Below are 27276 nucleotides of genomic sequence, written 5' to 3'. Positions count from 1 at the left end.
TGAATCTATTTTCTCCATCTCATACTATGTCAAATTTTTATTCTCAAGCTTTCAAAACTATTCATCTACTGATTTCTTCTTTACCTAATTGGAAACTGGGAAATATTCAGATTGTGTTTGAAAAGCAATCCAGAGACAACACAAAATTAAGTGAAAACATGAGGACTTTTAGATATAGGGTGTAGATTGTGCTTGATTCTCTCTCACAAACTCAGAAGTTGAGAATTCCAAAGTGAAGACGAGGACCTTCTTAAACCTACTATGATTTCTAAACTAAACTATAATTCCTTAGTTTACCCCATAAAGATTCCATTAAGATATTTTTTCAATGAACTTTTAATTCAAATTTCTTTGACCCTCTTAGATTTTTTGAAGCTTGTTTCTCCACACATGCAAATCTGTAAGAGATGACATACCAAATCTATAATAATTTTCAGTGTTGGAAAATGCAAGCAAATGTTGAAAAGCCAAATGAATTGCCTCCTCATTGGTTTACTTGAAAAAAAATGTTGGGGTTACAAGTCGAAGTCTACAAAATTAATTTACTTTTTAAAGATGCATGCAAAGTTTAGGAACAAGTAATCCATTATCTGCAGTTACGCTGAATTCACAATTGATTACTTTTTAAAAGTATTTTTAGTATTAGTATACTTAATATCAGAGAGGCTGGAATGTGGCTTTTTGCCTTCCTATAATTTCTAATTTTATCTGACTTCTCTCACTAACCCCTTAAATGAACTGAGTGTTTTAGGACATAACTCTTCCTACACAGATAAAAACTTAGACTACAACAAAATATTTCTTCAGAGTGAAAATGTTAAAACCTGAATGCTTAGGTATGGAAAATTTCTGTCAGAGGTGGAATTGCTACTTTTCAAAGAAAGGGTAATATGATAGAATTTCTTGAAAGTGCAACCCATTATGCACTTAAGTGTAAAATAGTATTTTACCAATAGAAAATTTGAGACAGAAACTTTCTCTGCGACACCCCTCTAGAGTTTGATGGAGTGATCATTTAAAATCAGAGAAGAGCTCCTCTGTTGCAGCTGGCCTGGGGTAACCAAACCATCAAAACTATTTTCTTTCTATAGGTTAAAAAAAAATAATAAAGCTTATTTTTTTCACTGAATTAATGACTTTCTTCAGAAAGCAGTTGATGCAATAATGTTGTTTTTCTCTGAAATTCAGGCACATGACTGTTTTCAACCTGAGACCAAGCATTTCTCTGCCTGATTCCAAGTATATGTGTATGGTTAGTGTATCTATATATATATACATATACAGATTAGAATGTATTCCATATATATACATATATATATACATTTCATGTTATAAGTACATAAACACTTGAAAATAATTAAAAGCAAGTGTTTCAGGAGCAATTGTTCTGAAAACCTAATGTCACTCTGTCCCGTCAAGTGCTCCTCCAGCAGAGACATCTATCGCCTCCATCACTCAGTCACGCGCCTCTACAACCCGCTCCCTTTCCTGATTAGAGACCACAGTTGTTTGAGTTGGCTTACAGAGTGTCATCTGTTTGAATGACAGATGTCTGTGCTGGAGTGGCACTCTGCTTGTTCCGGTTTGGTTTATGAAACAATGATTCCTAAAAGGTCCTGGGCTGCCTTCACATTTAGAATGAGGCTATAAACATCTATCAAAGGGAGGAGGCGGGGAGGGATGCAAAGGACCAATTTTCCATCCTCATCACCCTTTTAAAAGAAGAGATATTCCTCCTAATTGTGATTACAAAATGTTATTTCTTGGAGCAATTCCCGTAGCCACCTTTGTTTACCTGGCATAGAATGACTGGTATTGATATTTTCCAGTTCCTCTCTCCTGTCTGTTGACTACAGATAATAACTCTTTACTCTCCTTCCCCTTAACAAAAGGCTGCGAAGTAACCCGGAACCGAGTCGATATTTATTCAATAAATGTTAACCAATTCTCACAATGGAACTGATTTCCTGATTATCATTACCATCTTCTTTTCTCAAATAATTTCCAGCCCGGGCACTCTGGCAATATCTGACAAGTCAAAATGGGCAGTGAGGAAGTTCCCTGTTGGGAAAAGTTTGGAGGACATCCCCCTAGCCAGCTAGAATCGGCCTTGCTGGCTCGGCCCCTCCAAGAGGCGAAGCTCCTCTTTAGTACTTACAAGAAAATTGAATGAACAACAGGAAAAAAAGAGGGGGGCTGTGGATTGCTCTTCCGGACAACATGGTAGGACTGAAATGAAATACCTAGACAGACTTACCGAAGAGCTTGCTGGGAGTGTCCTCGCTGTCATTTGATTCCACAGGCGCAAGCAGGGGCTCATTCAGCTCGCTGTCTGAAGTAGCAGCCTGGTCCTCACCTCTCAACTCCGCATTCATTTCACTCCGCACTGACAGCAAGGGCTTACTGACTTGTCCAGCTATCATTGGATCCTAGGATGGGGGAAAAGAGTGAAAGGGAGGAAAAAAAAGTGGCAGCTTTGGTGTGCGTGTCCTCTCTCTCCCTCTCCCTTCTCTTCTCTCTCTCTCTTCCACACACACACTCTCCCTCTCTCCTCTCTCTCTTATCTCTGGCTGCTCCCGCTGTTATTGCTGGCTGCAGTCAAGTGAAGAGCTATTACAGATCCGAAGAGTTCTCCATTACTCCCCACCCTATTAAAGCCCGACTAGCATGTGAGATATTCAGGAGGCTCCGGAGGGGGGGAAAAAAAGAACAACAAAAAAAAACTTCTTTGAAAGCAACCTAACCAACGCAGCTTTAATTGTGGGATGTGCTTTTGTGCGAATGTTTTTACACCTTGTTCTGTCTTTAACGCAGTAAGAAAAAAGAAAGTGCTGGGTTTGTACTTCGGCAACAGACTAAAAAGGAAGGAGCACCCTATGGAGGAAACATGGGCTATTTTAAGGAGCCCTCTCCCTGGGGGAGAAGCAATTAAACCCTATCCTGAGAGCAGAGAAAAGAGATAGGGAGAAAAGAGTCGTGCAAGGCTTTCAATGGAATAAAAGAGATTTCTTATGTAAATTCTATAAGCACCCTTAGAAGTTGACTCCATGGTCCCAGATCGGGGACTGAAGCTGACCTCGAATCAAATGAATATTTTAAAGCAAACAATACACAACAAAATATATGAAGATTGGTTTAAAAATTTGTAAAGGAATTGGAAAAATACTTACAAATTGGGTTCAATAATTCGGATACCTAGAGCATCATACGCCCAGAGCATTAAAGAAAAAGAAAACAAAAATCACCTCCAGAAAGGCAAACTTTGCCCCCCGATAATTAAAATCTGCTTTATCTTCAGCTCATTAGGAGGGCATTCTAGGATCAGAAATATTTTCCAAGTGTAGCCTTTTATTCCATTTGCAAACTAAGATGCATAATACGGTACTGGCAGAAACACCGGATACAGAAGAAAAAGCAAAGCAAGAAGTGCCCTCTTGGCGTTATCTGGGAGCTATTTATTGCCAAGTTCATGCCTAAATGGTTCCCGAGCAGGAAACAGGTGACCAGCTCGGGAGCAGGTGGGGCGGCATTCTCTCTTGTCCCGTCGTTACATTGGCTGCGGTGTGCCTGTGGTGATTTTTTTTTAATGTATTCATGCCTGAAAAGTGAATTTGATATGACACATGATAATCTATGAAAATGTTAATCAATACAAATAGTTTAAGCTGTCATCAAATGCACTTCTTTAGTCAATACTCATACCACTGAAAACAATGTCACTGTCACCAGGGCTTAATTTGCACAGCACTTAAATATTGGACTCTGTGCATCGATGCACTTCTTCTTCAAATACTGTAGGTAAACACATTTTCTCCCTCTTTAAGGCTGAAGCACTCAGCACGCATTTAGCTGAGCCGAATCCTCCCTTTTGAATACCTTGATAGGTCCACTGGAGGGCAAAATTAATACTTAATTGAATCTCACAGTCATCAAAATAATCAATACTTTTTTATTATTTATTCTTTACAGTCTGTTGACTGTTTCAAACCTCTGAGGGAATGGTGGAAAGGATTCATGGCTTTGAAACACTGTCATTTAACAAGGTAATTTTCAGTGGGGCATTAGGGGTTGTGAAACATATAATAAAACAAAAATGGTGGCTTATAATAGGAAGAAAGAAAAGAATTATATTTCTGCCATCTAACAAAACAGGATAAATAAAAAAGCAAGTGCAGAGAGAGAGCGAGAAAGGAGGGGGACAAGGGAGAGAGAAAGACTGGCTTTTGAAGGGTTTTATCATATCAAGAGCAGAGCCGAGCTTTCATAATGCTGACATTTCTCATCCTGACAATCCTAAACAAGTGGAAAGGATGAGATCGCAGATATCATCTTTCATCACATTCCGCAGCTTAAGAACCAACATGACAGCTCCTCTCCCCTTTACACTGTTAATTACTAAATAAAATACTACTCTCTGTCAGCATCAGATTATTGCAGATAGCAACCACAAACATTTCTCCATTGTTTTCCCCTTCTGAAATGGTGATACCTACCTTGAACTCTTTAGGAAATAAATTAGGCTTGTCTCACCGTATTGTAAATATTTGAAATATAATCAATGTAATCAATGTGGTCGATTCACAGTATCGTCAGCCTAAATTTGCTGGTGATAGATTAGCAGTTCCTGGACTGTGTTTGGTCGCCGAGACGTGGAGCTCTTGAAAACGGGGGAAGGAAGTGGAGGGGGGCAGGCAGGAGGGACAGAAGACGCAAAATTCTTAAATGTTCCTAAATTTCTTTCCCATGTATCTAAGAGAGAATGCATGTTGGATTCTGCTTCAGTTAGCAGAGCGCGTGAGGTGGGGGGGGGGGGGGGGCCCTGCTTTACCTCACGGCTCTGATAAATATACTCAGAGTGAAGAGCCCAGCTTTAAATTCTAGCACTTTCTTTCACTTTATAAAAGGTTGAATACTCATTCTCTCCAATCTAAAGGAAGGGGTGTGACGTGTGGCTTTGCGACATCCAGTCTCCGAGGCTGCATTGCTCATCTAGGTAGTGTTAATGGTAAACTTATGTTTAGAATGGCACTCACTACCCTCGTGATAAGCCAAACATGGTTATCAACATATCAGTGAATATCTGGGTAGCCTTAAAAAGAGAATATTCTGTTCTCGCTTTATTTGTGAATGGACAAACAGAATCCCGAGTCATACACAGGAGCTAAAATGCAGCTGCTAAGTTCAAGTGCGCTTAAATCTTTAAGACTTTCCGTCTGGCTGAGGTGTGCAAAGCGTCTGCTGGCAGATGGTACGTATTCACCTACCATTAGCTCTTCTTTAAATTACTTTTATGTACCTCACCCATGGCTAGGTTCCCAACTGGTGCCTCTCAGTGACGTGAGCTTAGAAAATTCAGGACTTTGTCATTCGAGCACTCATTTGATTTTTTATCTTACAAAACCCTTTAGGTTTTCCATGATGCAGCTGTAGCCCACATATATATGTGCATGACATGGTTAAACAGCAAACCCCCAGTGAGGCAGAGAGTAGACAGCTTTTAATCACAGCTGCAGCCACTGGGGGGTCCATTTGAAAATGTGTCACAAGCAGTAACCACTGAGTACAGTCTTATAAGTGATGGGGGAGTGCATCTTTCAAGGAGCACTTGGCTCGGAAGTCGCTCTCTCCCTGCCAAAAGCAATGGCAGTCGGTAAAATCCTTTCCACCAGCAGGAATGAAAGGATTTTCCAACACGCACTTACATAGGTGCTTGCAGGAATGTAAGAGGGCTGCAACTTCAACATGTACAAGGATCGCTGCAGTAGCACAAAGGAACAGAGATAGCTAGTGAGGGCCAAAATTAGAGAGGGTGAAGACTCTTACTGGAAAATCTGAAATTGTCAAAACTACCGTGGAAGCAATCGGTACTTCTCTGCAATTCATTTATCGGCCCTGATAGAAGAAAGTGACTGGTCCAATACGGAACAGTGTCTACATGTGCAAGAACAGGCTGAAGCATGTGCCAATAAAGGACGCTCAGAGGGTCATCAGAGACCCAAGAGTCAGACAGTGAGAAAAGAAGCAAGAAAGGGAGTTTCCATTAGCGAAATCTCAACAAAAAATTTCACCATGTCCTACGATGAACAGACTGTAATCAACATCGGAACTACACTGTAACCATTTAAATCTCCTTTAGGTATTGTTAAAGACTAAAAATAGGGCCCATTTATTGAATGTCTTTACCAGATAGGCACTTCAGATGTATTCAATGTCACCCAAACTGTGAAAACTATTAGCCCCATTTTGGGGATAAAGAACTGAGATTCAGAGAGGCTAAGTGACTTGTCCCAAAGCCGCACAGCTAATAAGTGGTGCAGCTGGATTTTGAATGCTGGTAGATTCATTCCAAAGATCAGCATCTTTTTATACTGCACAGCGTGCACTGGGCGAAAAAACCGAGGCTCAGAGACTGAGTAACCCAGGGGGTTTCCCAGAACTTGAGCTATGGAGCATGAAGGGTGTTAAACCCCAGATAACTGATCCCCAGAGGATGTTGTGTGTAGTATCTTCTTCCCTTCAAATTCTAGGAATAAAACACTTCTCTGTGGATGCCTCTGGGGTGAAATCTACGGGGTGATACGGTATAGTAGACGTGACATCAGACAATGTCAAATACCCAGGCTTGCATTCAGGTTCTCTCTACATCAACTTAGAAATCATCTAACCACGGTCAGCCTCGGTTTTCTCATCTGGAACAAGAAATGGTTGGAATAAAACAGTATTTCCGAAGAACACTTGTCCCAAAAGATATTCTACAACAACAGAGTTTTGCAATCAAACCCACAAGGAAAATGCAGCAGAAAACTCCACCGGAAAAGCAACAGATTCAACTCTGTGGAACGCAGCATTGCCCTGAATTATCTGACCATGGATGGCCGTTTACTTATAATCTTGATTATATTATCTAATGGACCTAATGCTTCTGGAAACTCATTTTAGAATGTGCCTGCTTAGATTACAGATAATGTAAATGAGCTAATGTAAATTACAGCTCTAATTTTTAACAATTCTGTAATAACAGGCTAGAAGGCTTCACCAAGGCCACATCTGACCAATGCTTCTTACATTCCTTTACCTCATTAATATTCCTTAGTTTATTCATATACGGTTACCTATAGCTTAGCATACGGTAACTGTATATACTCTCTTTGGATATTAATTCCTGATATCCCTTAAGATAATTTTAAAATAAAGATGTCCTCGTGTATTTCTGTTGTAAAACCTTTATTGGAAGAGCAGATATAGGGCACGGTATGGAGGAGAGAATTCAACTTGGGCTTTTACTAGGCTGTTAAAAAGAATACCAGATAAACAAAGATATAATTCAGCTAAAGGCCTTCGGTAATTTAACAGAGTTTTTGTAAGCATAATCATTCTCATTTTATAGTCAGAGAAACTGAAGATAGCAAGATTATTAACTCCAAGAAGCATCCGTGTCCAGTGGCAGCCACGCAGTGGAGATACCCACAGCCCTCTAAACTGAGCTCGAACGAGGTCCAGCATATTTTTATGTGCACACAAACCAACTAGGAAACAGAAAATCAGAACAGCTTTAGGGAAAATAAATAAGATAGGCAGGCTTCAAAAATCCAAGGAAATAATTCATTTGGTTGCAAAGTGCCAGAATATTACAAAGTTATACTCAACAGATCTATTTCTAGAATTCAATCAAAAAATTATATTCCTTATAAAGGAAAAAAACGTACCGGATTCCCCCTCCTCCTAAAATGCTACATTTCAATTTAGGAAAAAGGTAGAAACAAAATTAGCTACAGCCAATTTAAGATGCAAAGACAGAATCATATTTTGTCTTTAATTTCTCCCACTGAGAAGAGGTAAAAATCAAAATCACAAATAATTAAGAGGAAAAACCTAGCTCTCGATGGGTGTGGGGAAAAGGAAACTTCAAGTGTGAATTTTGTTCCCTTAGTCATGAAGAAAAACAATTTTTCTCTTTCTTTTACCGATTACCAAATATTATTATGTAGGTTAGTTCTTAATATATTTCATGTACCGAAGAATATTTTCCCTCAAAAGTTACAAAGAACTTCTAAATTTTTATCATTCAATATTTCCTCCTTCTATCAATAATTTTTATTCACCCTGAGCTAACATCCACTGCCAATCTTCTTTTTTTTTGGTATGTGAGATGCCGCCCAGCATGGCCACTGACAGAAGAGTGGGGTAGGTCCATGCCCAGGAACCGAACCGGGGCCACCAAAGTGGAGGTACCAAGCTTAATCACTAGGCCACCAGGTCTCATGATTAAGAATGTCAAAAATCAATCATTTTTAAAAAGACATTCTCTTTGACTTTTGGAAACAAGCCCACAGTTTATTTTCATAGGTTTTTTCTATTGATGTAAGAATATATATTCATTGTTGAAAATTCGTACAGATCAAAGACACTAGAAACACCATAAATTCACCCACCACTGATCATTTTATTCTAAATGTCATTTCCTAGACCACCAAGCAGAAGCTGTTTTGAGAAAAGCAGAAAATCCCATTTTGAGTATTTTTAGCAAATACTCAACAGACAGAAATTTGTATTATAATGAACTTAATTACACAGCTTAAACATAGTTACCTTTGATTATCCCACAACAGGTTTTCACAGCAAAATGTTGATCCCAACATGTCTTCCTTCCTCAACCCAATATTCTCAACTGTTTTCTATGTCTCTCGTCTCACCACTAACCTTACAGTTAGTGTGGCTAGAATTTTATTTAATCCTATCCCAAAATAGATAAGATGAGTATTCTGTGAAAATCAAGCAGAACATTCAAAAGTGAAAACAAATGCTGGGTGTAGAGAGTGACTACTGAAGAAGCTTCAGGAAACCTCATGGATGTTCCCTGATTAAGCCCTAAGCAACTGTATGGCCATGAGGGACTCACCATCTCTCCCATCTTGGTTTCCATACCAACACGGCTCTATACATCTCAAGCAGGATGTTGTGAGACCTGAGTGAGGTAATGTACAGATGATGTATGTAAATATGTTTTGAAAGATGGAAACCTGACACAGACCGCTTTCCACCATACTGCTTTCCACAAAAAGGCATCCAATTGACTGTGGGTTTCTTTTCTCTCTGTGCCTTCAGTTTGGAACAGGAGTGTATGTGTTGTATCAGACGCTGTGGTGTGCTGCCCAGATTCCCCCCATTTAGGACCAAGGCACCCATTTCCCCTCTGCCAGGAATGCTGGCTGAGGATGACTCCCAGCTGAGTTCCTCCCCAGGAACTGCCTTTTTCTGAAAGAAGCTGCTTCTTCCAGGTCACATCCCTTCCTTAAGGGGCAGCCAAGAATTTGCCTCATGGTCTGCAAAGCCTAAAATATTTCCTCTCTGCCTCTTTACAGAAAAGGTGTTCCCAGCCCTGACCTCCACTCTAGGTTGAGGCAGTTGCTTTAACCAACATTCACACTGCAGGGTTAGCATTTCAGCAGAAAGGCCAAACTCCAGGCTTGGCCACCACAAGCTCTTCAGCAGCCTCTGCTCACTGTCCACCACTCCTTCCCCCTGCATTTTGCTAATTAGTATAATTTATATTAATTTGAATGAAATTAATTACTTGTTGATCAGCATTAACAGAGGTTAGAAATGGGTTCTCATCTGGTTAAATTAGTCATATTCACGATGTATGTATTGGCTAAAATATTTCGGAGACATGCCCCAGCCTTGCACAGAACCAGAGAATATTAAGAATCCAGCAAGTCCTGTCCATATGCCCTTAGGGACTGAGGGCCTAAGGCTTGGTCCCCAAACTGCCCCATGTCCAGTCTTTGGGTCAGAGAGTTCTACCTGCTTGATGGTGACTGTGAAAGAAACACATCTTGCTTCTAGAGTCTTGTCACATCTGCCTTAATGAACCTTCCATGCCAGGTGTGCTAGTTTCACCCAAAAAGATAGGGAACTATGACTTCATCACGCTTACAGAGAGGGTGAACAAATTATTTGAGGATTGTTTGCTAACAAAAGAGTGTTTAATAAATACCTGTACGTATCACAGCTTTTAGTCTGAGAGCTTGTTTCCATTATAATCAGGTAGCAAGGCTTTGGGGATAAAGCAAACTCTCACCCATCTCTAACCATTACTGGTCATCTACCAAAAAGAACCCTATAGTTGTGCATAAGATTTTGTTTAGGCCATTTGCAACACAACCCACTATACTGGGTGATGACCCACAGCTAGAAGGAGACTCTCTTAGAGGCAGGCAAGGTCATTACACAGTGAAATACGGTGCAGAGCCCTTTTTCAGGAGATGCCCCAGGAGAATTACACTATTTGCTGCCCCCATCCATCCCCAACACTTTATCTAGGGGATATTTAGTTAACACGAATGTCCAGAATCATCTTGAAAGATGATAAGATGGCAAAATATCTGAAGTACATTGGACTCAGAGGATGGTATTTCATTAAAATGTGTACATATTAGCACAGTTTAAGAGTCTCTTGTCTTTTTGTTGAACCTCAGATACATGTGCAACCTCTTTCCCCACTGTCAGATGTCACCTACGGTCTCTGTGTCTCTCCAACTCCCGAGCGCCACATCCTCTTAACCAAGCTTATACTCCAGAGATGACTCCAGTTAAAGACTAAAGCATCAGAGGCAGCTGTGTTTAAACACAAACAAGCAAACAAACAAGGAAAACATCTCATCAATGCAAGCTTGTAGGTGGAAATAACAACACAACAATCAATCAAACAGGAGTCTGCCAGTTTTGGACTTTGTACAAAGCATCGAGGATGCAGTTAGACACCCTCATCTACAGCATCACCTTGAACCTCCACAGCGCCTTTGCCCCCAAGAGGTTAAAATGACTGTACGGGTGATGGTTCATGTATACTTATCTGGGAAGAAAGGGAGACAGTGGTATTGACAACCTAATAGCACCATCAATTCAATTTCTGCTGCCTTTGTGAAAAGCATCAATAAGAGTTCAATCCAGGCTCATCTAGAGCTGGTCTTTTGGTAATGGGGTTATACAGCAGCATTGACATCACATACACATACCCTATATTCATGCATTCTTCAGGATCGGAGGGCTTCAAATCAGCATCAGGATTTCATCAGAATACAACTCAGATTACAGTGAATTTGCATTTAGTGATCTGAATGTACAAAGAGGGAGATATTCAATCTCTGTTCTAAAAAAGCTCACTTTCTGGCATCTTAAAAATTCTAAGAGGTACTTAAAGTATATATTTTTATATTAATTGTATATGTATATCAACATTTGCAATCTTTTACAAAAGTGGATGACATAGTTGGTTCACAGAACGAAAAGATCTGGTGTCTAGTCTCAGATTTTGCAAACTGAACTGAGAAGCCCTAAGGTTTTTAGGGAGGGCCCTCCAGGACCTCAAAGGGGGGCAGGAGAGGACCAAGGCACTCACTCCCAGTTTCTAACACCATGTTGGCTCCTCTCCTCTACTTTCCATGGAGTCTCCAAGATACTTGAAGAAAGGGTTTCACAGGTCTGCCCGTATTACATATTTGCAGCGCAATGCAGATGCAACAAAATCATGACAGTTTTCCTACGGGTTAATCATTTAGTTTTCCAAAATAGTTAAGCATTAGACTCAGACACATCTCAGAATTCCAATACTGGGCATTGCGTCTGATACAAAATAGGCTGTCAATAAATGTTTTGATTGATCGATTGATTGATTGATTGATTTGTGAGATAGAAGGGAGGATGGGGAGAAAGTTAAGGGCAAGGATTGTCCTTGGTTGATAGTGAGTTTGGTTTTGTGTGAGTGTGTTCCCTCGTTTTACCATGGGAGAAAATGGAAGAATTTAACTACAACACTGAAGAGGAAAGGAAAATAATTTTCTCCGTGGGACTAAGGCTGAATCAGACAAAAGCTATCACTGGTTCGGGGGAGAAGTTCCCCCAAGCAAAGGCATCGGCACTAGAGCTCCGGGTGGCCCCAGATGAGCACAGAGCTCACCCTCCGTGGGCCTCAGCCTCACCGCTCTGTCCACGCTCCTTGTCCAGCCTGGAAGAATCTCCATCTCCCTAAGGGGAGCCGGGCCCCACTGCTACAAAGTAACCCTCCTCCCAGTACCTTCTGGTCACTCAGGAGCGGAACCATCAAAGGCCCAGCACATAAGAAATACGATTATATTACAAATGTTCTAATTCTATCACTTCTCTCAGAGGAAAATATTCATTTAAATGAATAATACATTAAATATGTGGATACATCTAATTCTATTCTCCTTTCTGAATGGCAAAGGACATACGGTTGAGAAGAAAAACTCTTTATTCCAAAAAGATCCAGTTCCCAATAGTTTCAAATTTCCATAAATAAATAGAAAAATCCATTCTGCCCCCTGCTGACAGACTAATATCCCTAAAAATCCAGCTTGAAACCGACCGTTTCCACAAGACCTTCTGAGTTGGGTCCAAACTCCTAACACACCAGACCCTCCATGTTTGGCCAGGTCTGGCTTTCCTCACACTGTGGAGTATGGATAGGCAATGCACAGTCATAGAATGTGGCTTCACAGTTTTATAATGATTGTAAACATATCAAGGTGATTTTCTGGCAAGTGGCAATAAAGTGTCATGGGGCTGCCTGGACAGCCTGTCACGCCCTCCCTCTGGCCCACAGAGGGCTGACGCTGGCCAGCCTCACCAGGACCTTGAATGTCCCCAGGCCCACAGTGCCTGGGGGAGAACTTGGGTGCTGGAGCCAAGAGCCCGCGCTTGGGCCTGGGGCAAGGGACATACCACATCTCTCTGAGCCTCAATTTCCCTGAGCGGAAAATAGGAGTAATAACAGTATATGCCTCATGGGATAGCCTTGCAGATTAACTCAATAATTCACAAATAGTGCTTAGAATAGGTCGTAATAACAAGAGAGGCATCTGTTCACTGCTCTAGGTCTGCGATTCTTCTGACAACGTGTGAACGTGTGTGCATTTCATTGTGGAGAAGTTCCTCAGCTCTCATCAGATTTTCAAAGGGATTCACGATCCATCTCTCCATCTTCCCTCCAGAAATCAGTAAGTAACCACTTCTGAGGAGTAGGGGCCCGTTGCCCAGTCCTCTGACTCCAAATATATGTTAGAATAGAGTGTGGCACGTAGTAAGTCCTCACTAAATAGCCCATGATTTTATATAATAAACCAAAACAAGAATCGATAGCTATAAATGATAGAAGAAAGGTCAAAATATAGATTTTGGGAAACTAAATGACTTTGACATCTTTTAGAAGGAATTGGCTTTATAAATTCTAAGGCTTTATTATTTTAAAAAGTAAGTACCGATCAGAGGGCCGTAAATTCTGTAGAATTGTATCCCTGAATCGAAACAGTCTCTGGCTTTTAATTTTCCAAGCTTCGCACATCCACATTCTCTAAAGGAACCAGTCCGTTTCTGCTCAAAAGGCCATTGCCTAATTGATTTCACTAATCTGTGTTTTCCTTTCCTCTCCTCTTAATTGCAAGAAGCACGCACTGGACACTAATGATGTAGGTTGCTACGTTGCTACTTCCTGTCGTTTGTAGCAATCCAGGCAGCGTTCTCTCTGCACACAGCTCCGGTGGAGTTTTACTCTCCTTTCTGCCTTGGGTCTGTACGTGGTGCGCCTAGCCCCAGCAGCCCCCATTCCCTCCCTCTCCTGTAATCCACTTTCCTGTAATATTCCAAGGGTGACCCTTGACTGTCCTTTGAATGCCGCTCCAATTCAAAAGGCTTCTGAGCTTTTAAGAGGAGCAGAGATAACACAATTCCAAGGCGCTGGGGGTGGGGAGGGAGGGAGAACGTGATTGGGAAGATTAGCTAAATCTTCTCATTCCTGGGGATTGGCCTCTCACAAATACAGGAACTGGCAGGTTTGTTTTTTACGGCTTCTCCCCACCCCATCAGCTATCTTATTAACCCCTATTAAAAATACTTTGTTTCCAACCCAAACTATAAAAAGAGACTCACCAAAATATTTCTTTAAATCTCTAGCCTTTGAAACCAAGGGCAATTTTGAAACAAGGCCAGCTTCTATTAACATTTGTCTATGTCCTCTTTTGTTTGCATGAGTGGGGATGGCTCTGAATCACGGTCTACTTAAGACAAAAGTGATACAATTCAACAAATATTTATTGATCATTCATCACGTGAGATGTTGTGCTCCGGACTGTGGGGGATGTAAGGATCAAAAAACATATGTTACTGAAGGGGAGGAAGACTTTTCCTGTACCTAATGTGGGTTCGTCTGGCCAGAGAACGAATTAAATTCACGTGAGACAGAATAGCAAGAGAAAATTAAACAGAGCTTTATGAGGACCATGGCCCAGGGCCTTTCTTCCCGAAGGAAGAAAGGGCACCGAAGAAGTGGGGTGCACAGAGTGGTCATATACCCCCAAACAGGGTGTTTCACATGTGATTGAAATGTCCCTCCCACAATAGTCACAAGATTGCCCTGTCGGCACAGCGCTTGATGGACACAGCAGGTAGTGGGTCTGCTATCTTGGTGGGTGTAGCAGGAGGCAAGTCTATTGTCTGGAGCTGGGCGGTCACAGGTGAGCACAGCAATCAGTTCCTAGCCTAAGGAAAGATGCTTAATCCTTAAAGAAATGCCAACGTTGGGAGGGGGAGGGAAGTCAGTTACAGGAGGTTACCAGACAAGCACAATAAACAAATGCAGATTTAAGTCCTTGCCTTCCCATTGATTAAGAGTTTCTAGAGACAAGGTCATCTCCTTTCTTCTTCCTGGTACAGAGAGGGGGATATCTTTATAGATGGAGAGTTCCTTCACAATGTAAATGTCTCTTAACAAAAGGGTAAGTAAATTCTACTTTTCTGTTGCTTTCCTGTCTGCAAAGGAACCAGCCTCAAATAATCCTCATGCCAAAGAGACATATCTTGGGGTGGCCATTTCCAGGTCCCCACACTACCATCAGAAATTTCACCTCAAGTAGACATCAGTAAAGGAAAGAGAGTAACGGTATTCAGCAACTTCCATGAGCCAAGAGTACTTTCTTTCACAGACACAACCTTTTCTTGGGCCCCATTATCTTCCTTTTCTCTAAATGTCCACGTACACTAGGCATTTGGACCACGCACACACAGCCACAAACAGAATACCCTTTCCTGGAAGCCCTGTTTTAACATCGTTACAGATCCTAATGAATAAACATGTTGCTTCACCCACAGAGTTTTAACTGGGCTTTTCTAGATTAAATTCCTGACTTTAGGGAGGGAATCTGCAACGGGTGACCCATTATCTTTTGAGTCACACGCTGAAACAAGGTATCACGCCAGCCATCCCAATGGCAATCAAGGGCGGTGCTACCCCAACGGAGCGGTTGCAGCCTCCCAGTCACTGCTGTTTATCACTGAGTATCGTTAAAGAATTGCTTCTCTAATATCTTCAAGCACCTGCAGGAAAGAGAACGGCTATGTGTTGTCAAGAGGAAGGCAGACCTGTGTTAACAAATCAGTAAGGCACACTCATAAAGGCATACAAAAACAGATGCGCTGAAGTCTTTATAAGCAATTGGCTCTTTTCACTGGGTTTAGAAAGCTCCATCTACCCCCATTCCCGCTCCTCTACCATTAAAATGCTTAGACGAATCCTTCATAGATCGAAAATAGACAATTTCAACTCGATGCCTGATGAATTCTCCCAAATCTGACTATGTAAGTGGGGTCCGTGCCAATGACACTAATGTGCCAGTGCCCCAAGGAGGCTCGCCCGTGGTTGGAACCTAGCCTCATTACACAGTCCTCTTGCATTCTACTTCACTGAGGTTCTGCACTATTTCTCCACATGCACATGCATTTTGCCTGAAAAGTTTTCTGTTTTCCACACAAAACTAACGAGAAATGGTCTATCGTGGGTTCTCCTACTTTCTCTCAACTCTGGCTACAAGGGCCCAAATCTCCACTTTCCTCCGCATCCGCTAACAGATGGGTCCTGCTGGGAAACCCTGCGGGATGTGCACTCTGCCTGCAAGGCTTGCCCCTGGCTTTCGGACCCCGAGGGGGCCACCTGTGGGCACTCGTTTCATTAGTATGTCAAGAAAAACTCTAATCAAACCTGCAGAGTACTTAGTCTAAAAGAAATCAGCCAGAAATCACCTTTTTGATTAAAAACAAGCAGAAAAGTACATTCAAATTAGCATTGAGATCAACTAGGAAATGAATCTCCAAGCTTTCGATATAAAAATAGATATAGTCAATTACAATAGATTTTTAAAAATTGAATGAGTTTTTTAAATCCAGTGGAAAACAGTTTGATTTGTTGTTGCACAAGGATTATTGGAGATTTTTTTCTCCTCATTTAACGTTGATATTGGTAGTGTTTTTAATGCTATTTATTCAACAAATATGTATAGAATGAGCACTGTATGCCATGCTACCCACCCTTCAAGGTGATGGAAACACATCACTGAAAAGACAGATTAAGTGCAGCTGAAACAAGAGTTGGGAGACTGACAAGGGCCACATAAACAAGGAAACAGCATGACATTGTGTAGCGATGGGTGCTCTGAACAGAATAAAGCAGGGCGAAGCGCGCAGAGGAGTGTAGGTGTGTAACTTACATAAGGTGATCGGAAGGGTCGCGCAGATAGGGACCATCAGTCAGCGGCCATCGGGAGCGAGGGGAAGGGCCTGCAAGCTTCATAAGGGAAGCGTGAGCAGAAGGCCCTGGCCTGGGGGCCTGTTTGGTGCCCTCCGGGGACCAGGAGGCCCAGGAGGCTGAGGGGGAGTGAGTGGGCGTGCCTGGAGGTGAGGCCGGGGGAGTGGCAAGGGCAAGATCACAGGGGTCTTCCAGGCCCTTGTGAGGATTTAATTCCAAGTGTGAGAAGAAACCACTTGAAGGTTTTGAGCAAGAAGAAACAGGATCTGACTTGCCTTTCAAAAGGCTGCTTTGTGGGGAGGCCAGAGTGGAAGCCTTGTGGTTTGAGCACTAGTTTTAAAAAAAAAATTTTAACAGCTTGATTGAAATATAATTGATATAAAAAATTGCACATATTTAATGGATACAATTCGGTGAGTTTGGACATATGCACACACCCGTGAAACCATCACCACGGTGTAGGTAATAAACATATCCATCACCTCCAAAAGTTTCCTCATGTCCCATTTTTTAAATAAATTTTTAATTAAAAATGAAAGACTGCCAAAGGTCTATGGTAGCATATAAAAGGTGCTATTTCTACGGACCCAGAAAAAGTTTCATTAACTCAAATCTTAAGAAAACCCAAATTTAAGCCACATTTTGTTCTATCATACCCCAACAGCCTTTATATTAACTGAACTTCTTGTGAGAAATCAATCAAATGAGTCATCTCTCAGCTTTACCTGCCTTTGCAGAACCTACACGGGCTGCTTCCTTCTTCCTTCAGGCTTAATTGGATTATTACCAAAGTCACCCTACGCGCACGTGTGGGGCCAGGTGAGGAAGGGAGGGGTTCCTAACGTCACTGAAGTCCATTCTTGCTGACGCTTGAATAGCTCCCAATGCAGTCTTAGAAAAGTCACTTCAACTTCTCTATTTCCTTCAACTAAAATAATCTCTCTCACCTTCTAGTGGGGTTTAAGGACTACCCACAATCTTGAGCTTATCGGAAAAGAACGTCACCTACCGGACCCTGCAGGCATGAATGCCCTTCCCACAGCCTGGCCATCCTTCTGAAGTGGCCTCTGCTCCACATCTCCAAAGTCTCTTCTAACACACTTGGTCACTTGCCTTCTGGGCTTTCTGCTCTCGTCCCACACAATCAAAAGCCGCTTTTCCAACTGTTAATGGTTTGTACAGACCTCAGTTTAGGGACTTCTGCTTCCTTTTCTTACTGCAGCTTTTGGTTCCGCGGTGGCACTGGCAAGAAGCGTGTGCTTTTGAAGCCTCCACTTCAATCCTACCCCATCTCTCTATTGTCATCCATTCTGAGTCACTCAGACCCGCAGTGGGCTATTGTCATGAAGATCTCTGGGACTCAGGGCAAGCGCTTGGTCCCATTCTCCACAACCTCTGACTCTCAAGTCCTGCGGATCAGAACCACCTGGGGAGGGGCGGGGAGTGGGCACGCACATACGTAAATGGAGATTCCTGGATCCTTTCCAAACCTGCTAAATCAGAATCAGGGCGGGGCTCAGGACTCTACACTTTCAACAAATTTCTCACAAAATTCTTATGAACACTGAAGTGTGAGAACTGCTACCTTAAAGGTATCTTCTAGGAATAAGAAGTGATGGGTTACAGAGTTTTCCCAATGATGTTGGGTCAGTGAGCCAAGGAGTCGAAAGAAAGATTTCTTGGACTCTCAAGATCTGGCAGTAGTGCTCTTTTATTTAGAGAATAGTATAGAGTAGCATGGGGACAGGACCCATGGGCAGTCAGAGCTTCTGCTGCTGCCAGCATGGGGACAGGACCCATGGGCAGGCAGAGCTGCTGCATGGGGACAGGGCCCATGGGCAGGAGGAGGTGCTGCTGCTGCCCCCCGCTACTGCTGCCAACATGGGTGGAGAGTAAGGCTAAATTTAAGGCATAGGTATGTGAGCCATCTCCTTATAAGACAAAGGAAAGAACATGTAAAAAAGTTAAAATGGTATCAGTGCAGGTGGGGTCTGGCCATTGGGTGGTCCCACAACTTTTAGATAAGAATCAAATCGGATTAAGTAAAGGCCAGAAGCCACCATCCTAAATCAGTTACATGAGGTTGCCAGACAGTAACCAACTTAAGTTCTTGCCTTCCCGTTAAGAGTTTCCAGAGATAAGGCCATCTCCCCTTCCTTCACAAATGCAAATCTCTCCCAACAAAGGGCAAGCAAACTCTGCTCCTCGGAGCCTGCTTCTCACCTGCAGTTTTAAAAGTAACCAGGCTAAAAATCCTCATCACCCAACATTTCAGAAGGAAGCACGCCATAACAGTACACAGATTCATAATTACTTAAATAAGAGAAAATGTTTTACAACTTCTCTTATTTTGTCCTCTGAGTCATAAAATTGGGGGTCTTGAACTCTTTATTCCATATTCCCTGTATTTCAGACTTTATCTTTTTATCCTTTCAAAGTTGCCATTCATTTTGACAGTCGTGTTATTTTAAATTCTATTTTTTCATCCATATCTACCTTGAATTTTATTTTAAAATTATGGAACTCATAGAATTCTTTGAAAATTATATATGTAAATATATTAAAAAAATACATATGTGTGTATATATCTGGGTATACATATATGTTATAATCTTTGTTATCTTTATGTTTTTAGATCCACATTGCATATAAGAGTTAGCATCCTAATTTTATAATTCAATAAATATTTCATTCAATAAATATTTGTTAAAGACCTAACGTGTGCTACCAGCCAGGTCCTGGGGCTACATGGTGAGCCAGGTGGACGCTATATTTATCCTCACAGACTTTAGTATATTATATTGTAACCTGTTCTCAAAATTAAATATTATCCAAAATTGTGATTTCAAATAGCTAAATAATATTTACTATGATTGATGTGCCATGATTTATTCAACTCTTTTCTAATCACCAAACATTCTAGGAGATGTACAAGACAGTACATAGAGGTGTGGGAAGAAAGCGTCCAAATTTCTATTTTTATTTCAACTTTTTCAATTCTATTTTGTGTACATTTTTTAGCGGTAAAAATGTATGGTACAAAAAAAGGTAAATAAATAAATTCATGTACATTAGGAACACATGGTAAAAATGCTTTTCATTGAGAAAGTTGGGTTATCACAAAACTTTGGAGTCCCTTGATTTAAGATTTGTCCAATTATTCACACAAAAATAAAATTTTGACAGTTTTAAATATATTCTCAGGAGGGAAATTACAGGTAAAAGAGTATGGATCCTTGCCAAATTGCTTTTAAGGTCAGTTGGTGGAAAATTTATGCTCTCAGTGTATGACAAGGCTTCTCTTTCATATTATCTTTAAAAATTTTTTTTCTAAATCATTAGATGGAAACTGGCATTTTATTAATGTTTTAATTTGCATCTCATTAGCAAGGCTAAATTTTCCAAGTTTATTAGCTAAGTTTCCTCTTTCATAAATTACTCACATCCTTTGTCTGTCTTTTTATTGGGGTCTAAGTATTTTTCTCATTGAACTTTGTATATATATATAAAAGTAGTAATAACTATAAAAAATAGTGGCTGACACTTATTGTGTTGAGCACTGGGCTGTGCTATAAATGCATACTTTATTTCTAGCCCTCTAAAGAACCAAGAGTGTTATTATCCCTATTTGAATGAAGTTAAATAACATGTAATTTGGTAGAGTCTTTCTGATTCCAAACTGTAAGAATTCCAAATTTTATTTATTTATTTATTTTTTTGCTGAGGAAGATTGGCCCTGAGCTAACATCTGTTTTTAATCTTCCTCTTTTTGCTTCAGGAAGATTGTCTCTGAGCTAACATCCATGCTAATCTTCCTCTATTTTGTATGTAGGACACCACCACAGCATAGCTTGATGAGCAGTGTGTAGGTCCCCACCCAGGACCTAAACCTGTGAACCCCAGGCTGCCGAAGCAGAGCATATGAACTCGACTGCCACACCACCAGGCTAGCCCAATGCTTTCTTTTTTTTTTCATCAAAAACTAAGTTCTAATGGAATCTTGGGTCTGTTTTTGGACCATATATATGTGTGACCATACATAATGCCATATAGACGTGTTAAGTATGTAACTATATGCTATATATATAATATATAAATTTTAGATATTATATTTCTAAATATAATTTATAAATATAAATTATATTAGTATATTTATATGTAATTATATATGTATTATGTACTATGTAATAAGTATAATAGAGCAAAAATCCTCTCTAAATTCAATTCCTCATTTTCAAAAATTTCTTACATATTCTCAGCTATTTATTTTCCAGATGAACTTTAGAGTCATTTTCTCAAATTCTAAAGTTGGCCATCTGTATGTCTTCATTGCAAAAATGTCTGTATTTTTTAATTTTCTTATTTGATGTGTAATGTTTCAATTAGTCATCACTTGTATTTTTCATCAGTATAAATGAACTCTTTACAAGGTAGTACTTCTTGTCTTGAATTCTGCTTTGGGTTTTTGTTTGTTTGAATTTTACTGATAAACATTTGCTGCTTCTTTGATTTTACCATTTTTCTAATATTTTATATTAGGCGTATCTTGTTATTAAGATGTCTGGACTTTTTTAATGCAAACTTACAGTTAGTCTCTTACAGAGAAATTCAAAACATTTATCTTTATGGTCATAATCAATATATTTGATCTTATTTTGGTTACCTCAGATTTTGTTTTCAGATATTTGCAGTTTTATTATTATTTGTTTTATTTTAATTTTTATTTTCAGTTATTATGCCTCCTTTGTTTTTTGGAGTTTTTCATTTATCTGTTTTTTGTTTCGTTTGCATCTGTTTTGATCTCCGCCAGAAATTTGGAAGTTTTATATCCTGCTTTTAGTTCTTCAAATGGTACTACTATTTAAAATATATATATCAGGGTATACGTTAGGTTTTAATTTTTAACTATCATAGTTGAGAATAATGATATCACTTAAGCACCCTCTCTGTATAAAATTAAAACAATAAAAAAAAAAAGGAATGGTCCTATAAAGCTTTACACAACGACCAACACACATCTCATTCCTAGTCTTTAACTTGGAATTTCACACCAAATTTACAATTATTTATAAAAATATAAAAATGTTATTTTTATTATAAAAATATTTTATATTCTGAAATATTTTCTTGCGATATTATTTTGTATTTGTCTTCAATTTCCCAGCTAAATTTATGATAATTGTTTAGTCCACTTTGTACTGAACTGGCTTCCAAGTGCCACAGCAGCCATTCACTTTGTGAGGCCCCCTTTCCTTAGTTCCTCCTTTTGATTCATCCCTCAGTTGCCTTTTAGTAATTTTTAAAAGAAGATTATGTGGGTGGCATATTGTCCAAGTTCTCGCTTATCTGTTAACGTCTTTCTATTGCCTTCAGGTCTTAAAGATATTTGACTGAGCAAATTTCTTATATTGCTACTTTGGGCTCAAAACGCTGGATAGAGGTTTGATCAAGTGTCTACTGAAATTTGTTTCTAAACGGGAGTGTTTTGAAACTAACCTGATTTTTGTTCCTTTGTAAATAACATTTTTTTGTTTCCTGCTGCATGCTGATAACATTATTCTGTTTCTCTTTGTTATTAAAAACATGTCCAAGATATCTCTAGGGTGGGTCTCTTTCATTGATTTTCCCACAACTGAGAGAATCCTCTCATTCTAATTTCTCAGGGATGTTTTTTTCCCCACTCAGTTCTGGCTAAGTTTCCCTTAATTACGGCCTTAATCATGGCTTTAAATTCTCCTCATCTGGTCCTCAGGGGTCTTAGCTGCTCCATTCTCTGTTCTTCATCTCCATTGTCTTTCTCATCATTTTAGGCTGTCTCTCTGTTTTGCAAGCGTTTTGTGAGTTTCTCCTCTACACACTGATTTAATTTGCCAACGGAAAGCCTCCATTTTGATCCTCTAACGTTAATTTTGATTTTGTCATTCAAATGCTGTCTTACCTTACACTGCAGTCTTTCTCTTCGTTCCTCTTCCTATTACGATTTTCTGATCCTGGGACAGAAAGGCTATGGGCTTTTATACACTTTTAAGAGCACTAATGAATTTTCTAAAACTTTCTTCTGGTTCCTACCCTAAATCACATTTAGAAGCTTGCTGCTATAGGACGTTCATTATAATGTTTCTTCTTCCTTGTTCTGTAGCATCTTTATATAGATCCAACATTATTCTTTTTCTATTTATCTATGCATCAAAAGAAAGCTATCCAGACTGTTCCTTACTAAGCTAAAGGGTGACTTGGGCCCCGTTTTCAGAAGCCCGTTCAAGTGAATCTCCAGATGTCTCAGATCTCCGGTGGCCAGGAGTTTGCTCACACATAACTCCTGATTCCATTTTCAGTGTCTTATAATTTGTCTTCTTTGTCCCTACCATGATTGTTTCCCACCAATGAGCACTGTCGCACTAAAGATTATGTGTCTATTAAGGTTTTATCTAGTATGTCTTTGTGGGACTGACGTTGGGTCTTCTTCTCCCCTCTCTGCCTTTCTGACACTCCACTATTGGATATCGTAGCTGACAAGTACAACCAATAGGATGTAATACTCCCAGGACTCTATCTGTATCTGCCACCACCCGTAGTGCTTTCCTGGGCAACCTTCCTCTCTCAGGACAGAATGGGCAATTGCCTTCTACCCTCTGCTTTCTAGGTGGTTGCTTTTGGCAATAATAAAGTCTGACTGTAGATAAAAACTGGAGAAGAGTGATGGAAGTTTGAAAAGCAGTGATCTGTCTTCAAACTGCCTTAAAATATGACATTCCCTGAGAAAACGAAATCTTAAGAGTTCTTTCATGCCACAGTTCTTAAAGCAGGATCTGCAAATCCTTGAGGGTCCCTGAGACCCTTAAAGCGGGTGGGCAGAGTCAAAAGTATTTTCATAGTAATACTATGATATTGTCATTCTAAGTATTTTGTAATGATACTTGGACATTTTTTGCCTTTCACTGTGTTGACATCTACACTCATGACGCAAAAGCATCATGGACAAAATTGCTGGTGTCTTGGCATAAATCCTAACAACCAAACTACTCTTGTGGTTCACATGAACTCACACTAAGATGAAAAAAAAAAAAAGAAAGAAGAAGCCAGTTTCACTTAAAAATGGCCTTGATGGAGTGGTAAAAATATTAATTTTATTAAATTGCAACCCTTGAATACATTTTTAAAAAATATTCTGTATAATAAGCTTGGAAGTACACGTGAAGTTTGGACAACTTGCCACCAAAACTTTGACAACTTCCCAATACTTAAAGACTTTTCTAGAGAAATACATGGTGATATTAACAAATATGAGTTTTTCAAATTGTGTAATCAAGGAGTCAATATTTGGAAGAGTTGTGGAACACAGTCCAGCAGTATTCTCCAAATGATCAATGCACGATGTAGCAAAATTATGCGTTGGTAAAAGATGAATTCAAAGTGCAAGACAGATCGGTGGATTTTAGCGCAAATGAGTACAGAAAGTTTATTAATACGGTTTTTGATTCTACATGGCAATGAAGATTTATGAAACTACCACTTGTCAGACTATCTGGGTGGCACTCAATTTCTTCATAAACTTCAACCAAAGTAATATACCACAACAGAATAAATGCAGAAGTAGGTCTAAGATTCCAACTGTCTTCTATGAAATTTTTATTAAATTTGTCAAAATGTCAAACAATACCACTCTTCTAAATTATTTTACTTTGGAAAATATAGTTTTTTAACAAAAATTTATGTTAACAGATAATGAGTTTATTATTATTTTAAAATGCATTAATACATAATATTTCAAAATTTCCTCAATTTGTACTCCTAACATGATAAATATCAATAGATATGACCACATTAAAGAAAGCTCTTTGTAATTCTCAATAATTTTTAAAATTGTAATGAAGTCCTGAGATCAAAAAGTTTGAGAACCACCACTCATTTTGTGAAGATAGAAAGAGACAACTTTCTACTTTTTCTTTCTGGCTATTGGGCACTGTTGGACCACCAATTGCGTTTTTCACTCAAATTTCATCTATCTTGAAGTTAGCAAAAATTCCTCTCAGATTTGCATACTAAATAGATGGATATTAGTTCTCCTTGGAGATTTTATAATTTTTCATGTTTTCAATTCCTTCATATATTTTAGTGGAAAATTGAGAACTTTTTCAAAAATTTGAGATACAATTCCCATGCTGTAAAACTCTCCATTCCAAAGTGTACAATCCAGTGTGTTTTTAGTGTATTCACAGAGTTATACAACCATCACCACAGAAATTTTAGAACACTTCAAAACCTCAGAAAAAGAAATCCGTTAGCTATACTCTCCTATCTCCTTATTCCCCAGCTCTAGGAAACCACTAATATTCTTTCTGTCTATAGATTTACCTATTCTGGACATCTCATATAAATAGAGTTATACAGTATGTGACTTTTCACGTCTGGCTTCTTTAACTTAACACAATATTTTCAAGGTTCATCCATGTTGTCTCAGTCCTTCATTCCTTCTCATGGCTGAATAATGCTGCACTGTATGGATGGATATCTGGGCTGTTTCCGTATTTTTGGCTATTATGAATAATGCTGCTGTAGACATTTGTGTACAAGTTTTTTTATGTATGTATGTTTTTAATCCCCTTGGAAATGTACTTAGGAATATAATTACTGGATCATATGGCAATTATATGTTTAACTTTTTGAGGAGCAGCCACTGTTTTCCACAGCAGCTGCACCATTTTGTATTCCCACCAGCAATATATGAGGGTTTGCGTTTTCCACATCTTTTCTAACACTTGTTATTTTCCACTTTTTTTATTATAGCCATCCTGGTAGGTGTGAAGTGGTATCTCATTGTGGTTTTAAGAAATTCAGCATGTTTTAAGTGTTACATTGAGGGGCTGGCCCCATGGCGGAGTGGTTGAGTTCACGCGCTCTGCTGCAGGCGGCCCAGTGTTTCGTTGGTTCGAATCCTGGGCGCAGACATGGCACTGCTCATCAAACCACACTGAGGCAGCGTCCCACATGCCACAACTAGAAGGACCCACAACGAAGAATATACAACTATGTACCGGGGGGCTTTGGGGGAGAAAAAGGAAAAAAATAAAATCTTAAAAAAAAAAAAGTATTACATTGAAGAATGAGGTCTGGTCACTCATTTGAAATATTACATGCAAGTTTCTGAAGCTTTTCGAGCAGTCTTTTCTTGCTTCTTTTCTTTGCTCTATTGAGTTTTCTAGAAGTACATACGCATCCATCTCAGAGCTTGATCTCAAAGATCTCAACATTGCTTTCCTTCCTAATGGAAATCTTTACCCTGTCTCTAAGTATAATATTCTAAAATTCTTCTCGAAGTTTATGATCGAGCGCCTATGTGAACACTTAAGAATGACATGACGCATTGTCTGAGAAGACATTATGAAAACGATTATGCTGTTACCTTATTTTCATGCTGTTTGATCAAGTTACCAAAAAAGTACTACACAAAAACGTTCCAAGAACCTTTATTCATTGCGACAGCGTCTTTCTAAAAAGGTGTATTTTTTACATTTTTGTTTTCCTAAGTCTTTGAGACTACTTCTTGCTTTCTCAGGAAATTAAACACTTGATTTCCATAAAATCTAGATTGTTTTCATAACAATAAATTTAAAAAATAAAACAAAGATTCTGGGGATTGGTTTGGAGTCAGCATCTGTGAAGATTCAAATAAATGAAAATCTTTGCCCAAGTAGAAATCACCTACAATTTGAATTTTCGTAGATGTTCCCTTCATCATTTGAATTACATGAAAATGTTAATAAATATTTGCAATACTAAATTATAAGTAAGTAAACCCTATACATAACTAATTATATAAAGAATAATTTGTTCCCCTAAGACTTTGCAAATATTAGAATCATCTAAATCTGGTCCTTGTAATTCCATGTTTCCATGGTGATGAATTCACTCATTTCCAAATTCTACTCATTAAGAGCCTGAAAATGAGTAAACATGAGAAAGAAGAAGGCAGACTGATGAAAAAAGATTTCCCCCATTCCAGGGGAAAATGTACAGCAACTGCAGTGTCAGTGACTGATGATGAGCTGGGATCACTACAGAAATATGTTCCCAAAATATGGGTACCTGCTCTGTGCAGGAGCCTGGCTGGCTCCTGCCTCTGCCTGTCCTACTCCTGATACTTGAGGATTCACCACTAAGATTATTTCCCTTTTTTCTCCTAATCCCATCCCCACCTCCATGAGTAGCTCCTCTCACTCTCAATTCATCTGGAGACTTTGGTTGGCACTCAGTACAGAACTCACCAAGATGTTAGTGTACTGCCTTGTAGGAGACTGAGTCACAGGAGGGAACTGCAGGTGGTTTGGAGAAGAGGATGCGTGCTGGAGTATGCCACTCTCCAGGTAGTATCTTTAAAGAAGGAGCAAAGAGATCCTGTTTCTGGCTTTACGGAATGATAAGAAAATCTGAGAGTTGGAAGAGGAAACACAGTAACTAAAGTCTATCAGACCTTACAGCCTGAGAGCCAGAGGTAGGCAGATTCTGTTCATTAACCTTGCTGGTCAGCCAGGACCAGGGTGGACAGGTGGACAGCTCGAGACAATCCTGATCTCCACCCAGAGGAATAAACCAACACCCAAGGTGGGCCTCACTATGTGAGGAAGAGGCTGTGTTAGAAGACACTTATCACAGAAAACATGAATTATTGGGAAAGGAAGGGA

The 27276-nt window shown here is 39.6% G+C and overlaps 1 protein-coding gene across 9 annotated transcripts in view; it reads right to left on the bottom strand.

The window, feature by feature from the left end:
- Positions 1 to 27276, bottom strand: part of POU6F2 (POU class 6 homeobox 2) — a 459268-nt gene that overhangs the window by 361360 nt on the left and 70632 nt on the right. For 5 of the 9 annotated variants that reach the window (XM_070264192.1, XM_070264189.1, XM_070264187.1 and 2 more), the window contains exon 2: positions 2258 to 2429. In XM_070264192.1, the coding sequence (XP_070120293.1) occupies positions 2258 to 2423 (166 nt within the window). In that variant the 5' untranslated portion in view covers positions 2424 to 2429. Of the gene's footprint in view, positions 1 to 2257; positions 2729 to 3170; positions 3479 to 27276 lie in introns of those variants that run through there. The other 4 variants (XM_070264191.1, XM_070264194.1, XM_070264188.1 and 1 more) reach the window with 3 other exon arrangements.

The sequence above is a fragment of the Equus caballus genome, chromosome 4 (assembly GCF_041296265.1).
Source record: "Equus caballus isolate H_3958 breed thoroughbred chromosome 4, TB-T2T, whole genome shotgun sequence".
Lineage (NCBI taxonomy): Eukaryota > Metazoa > Chordata > Mammalia > Perissodactyla > Equidae > Equus > Equus caballus.
The sequence above is the reverse complement of the archived record's forward strand: the minus strand, read 5'-3'. Positions and strand labels throughout refer to the sequence as shown.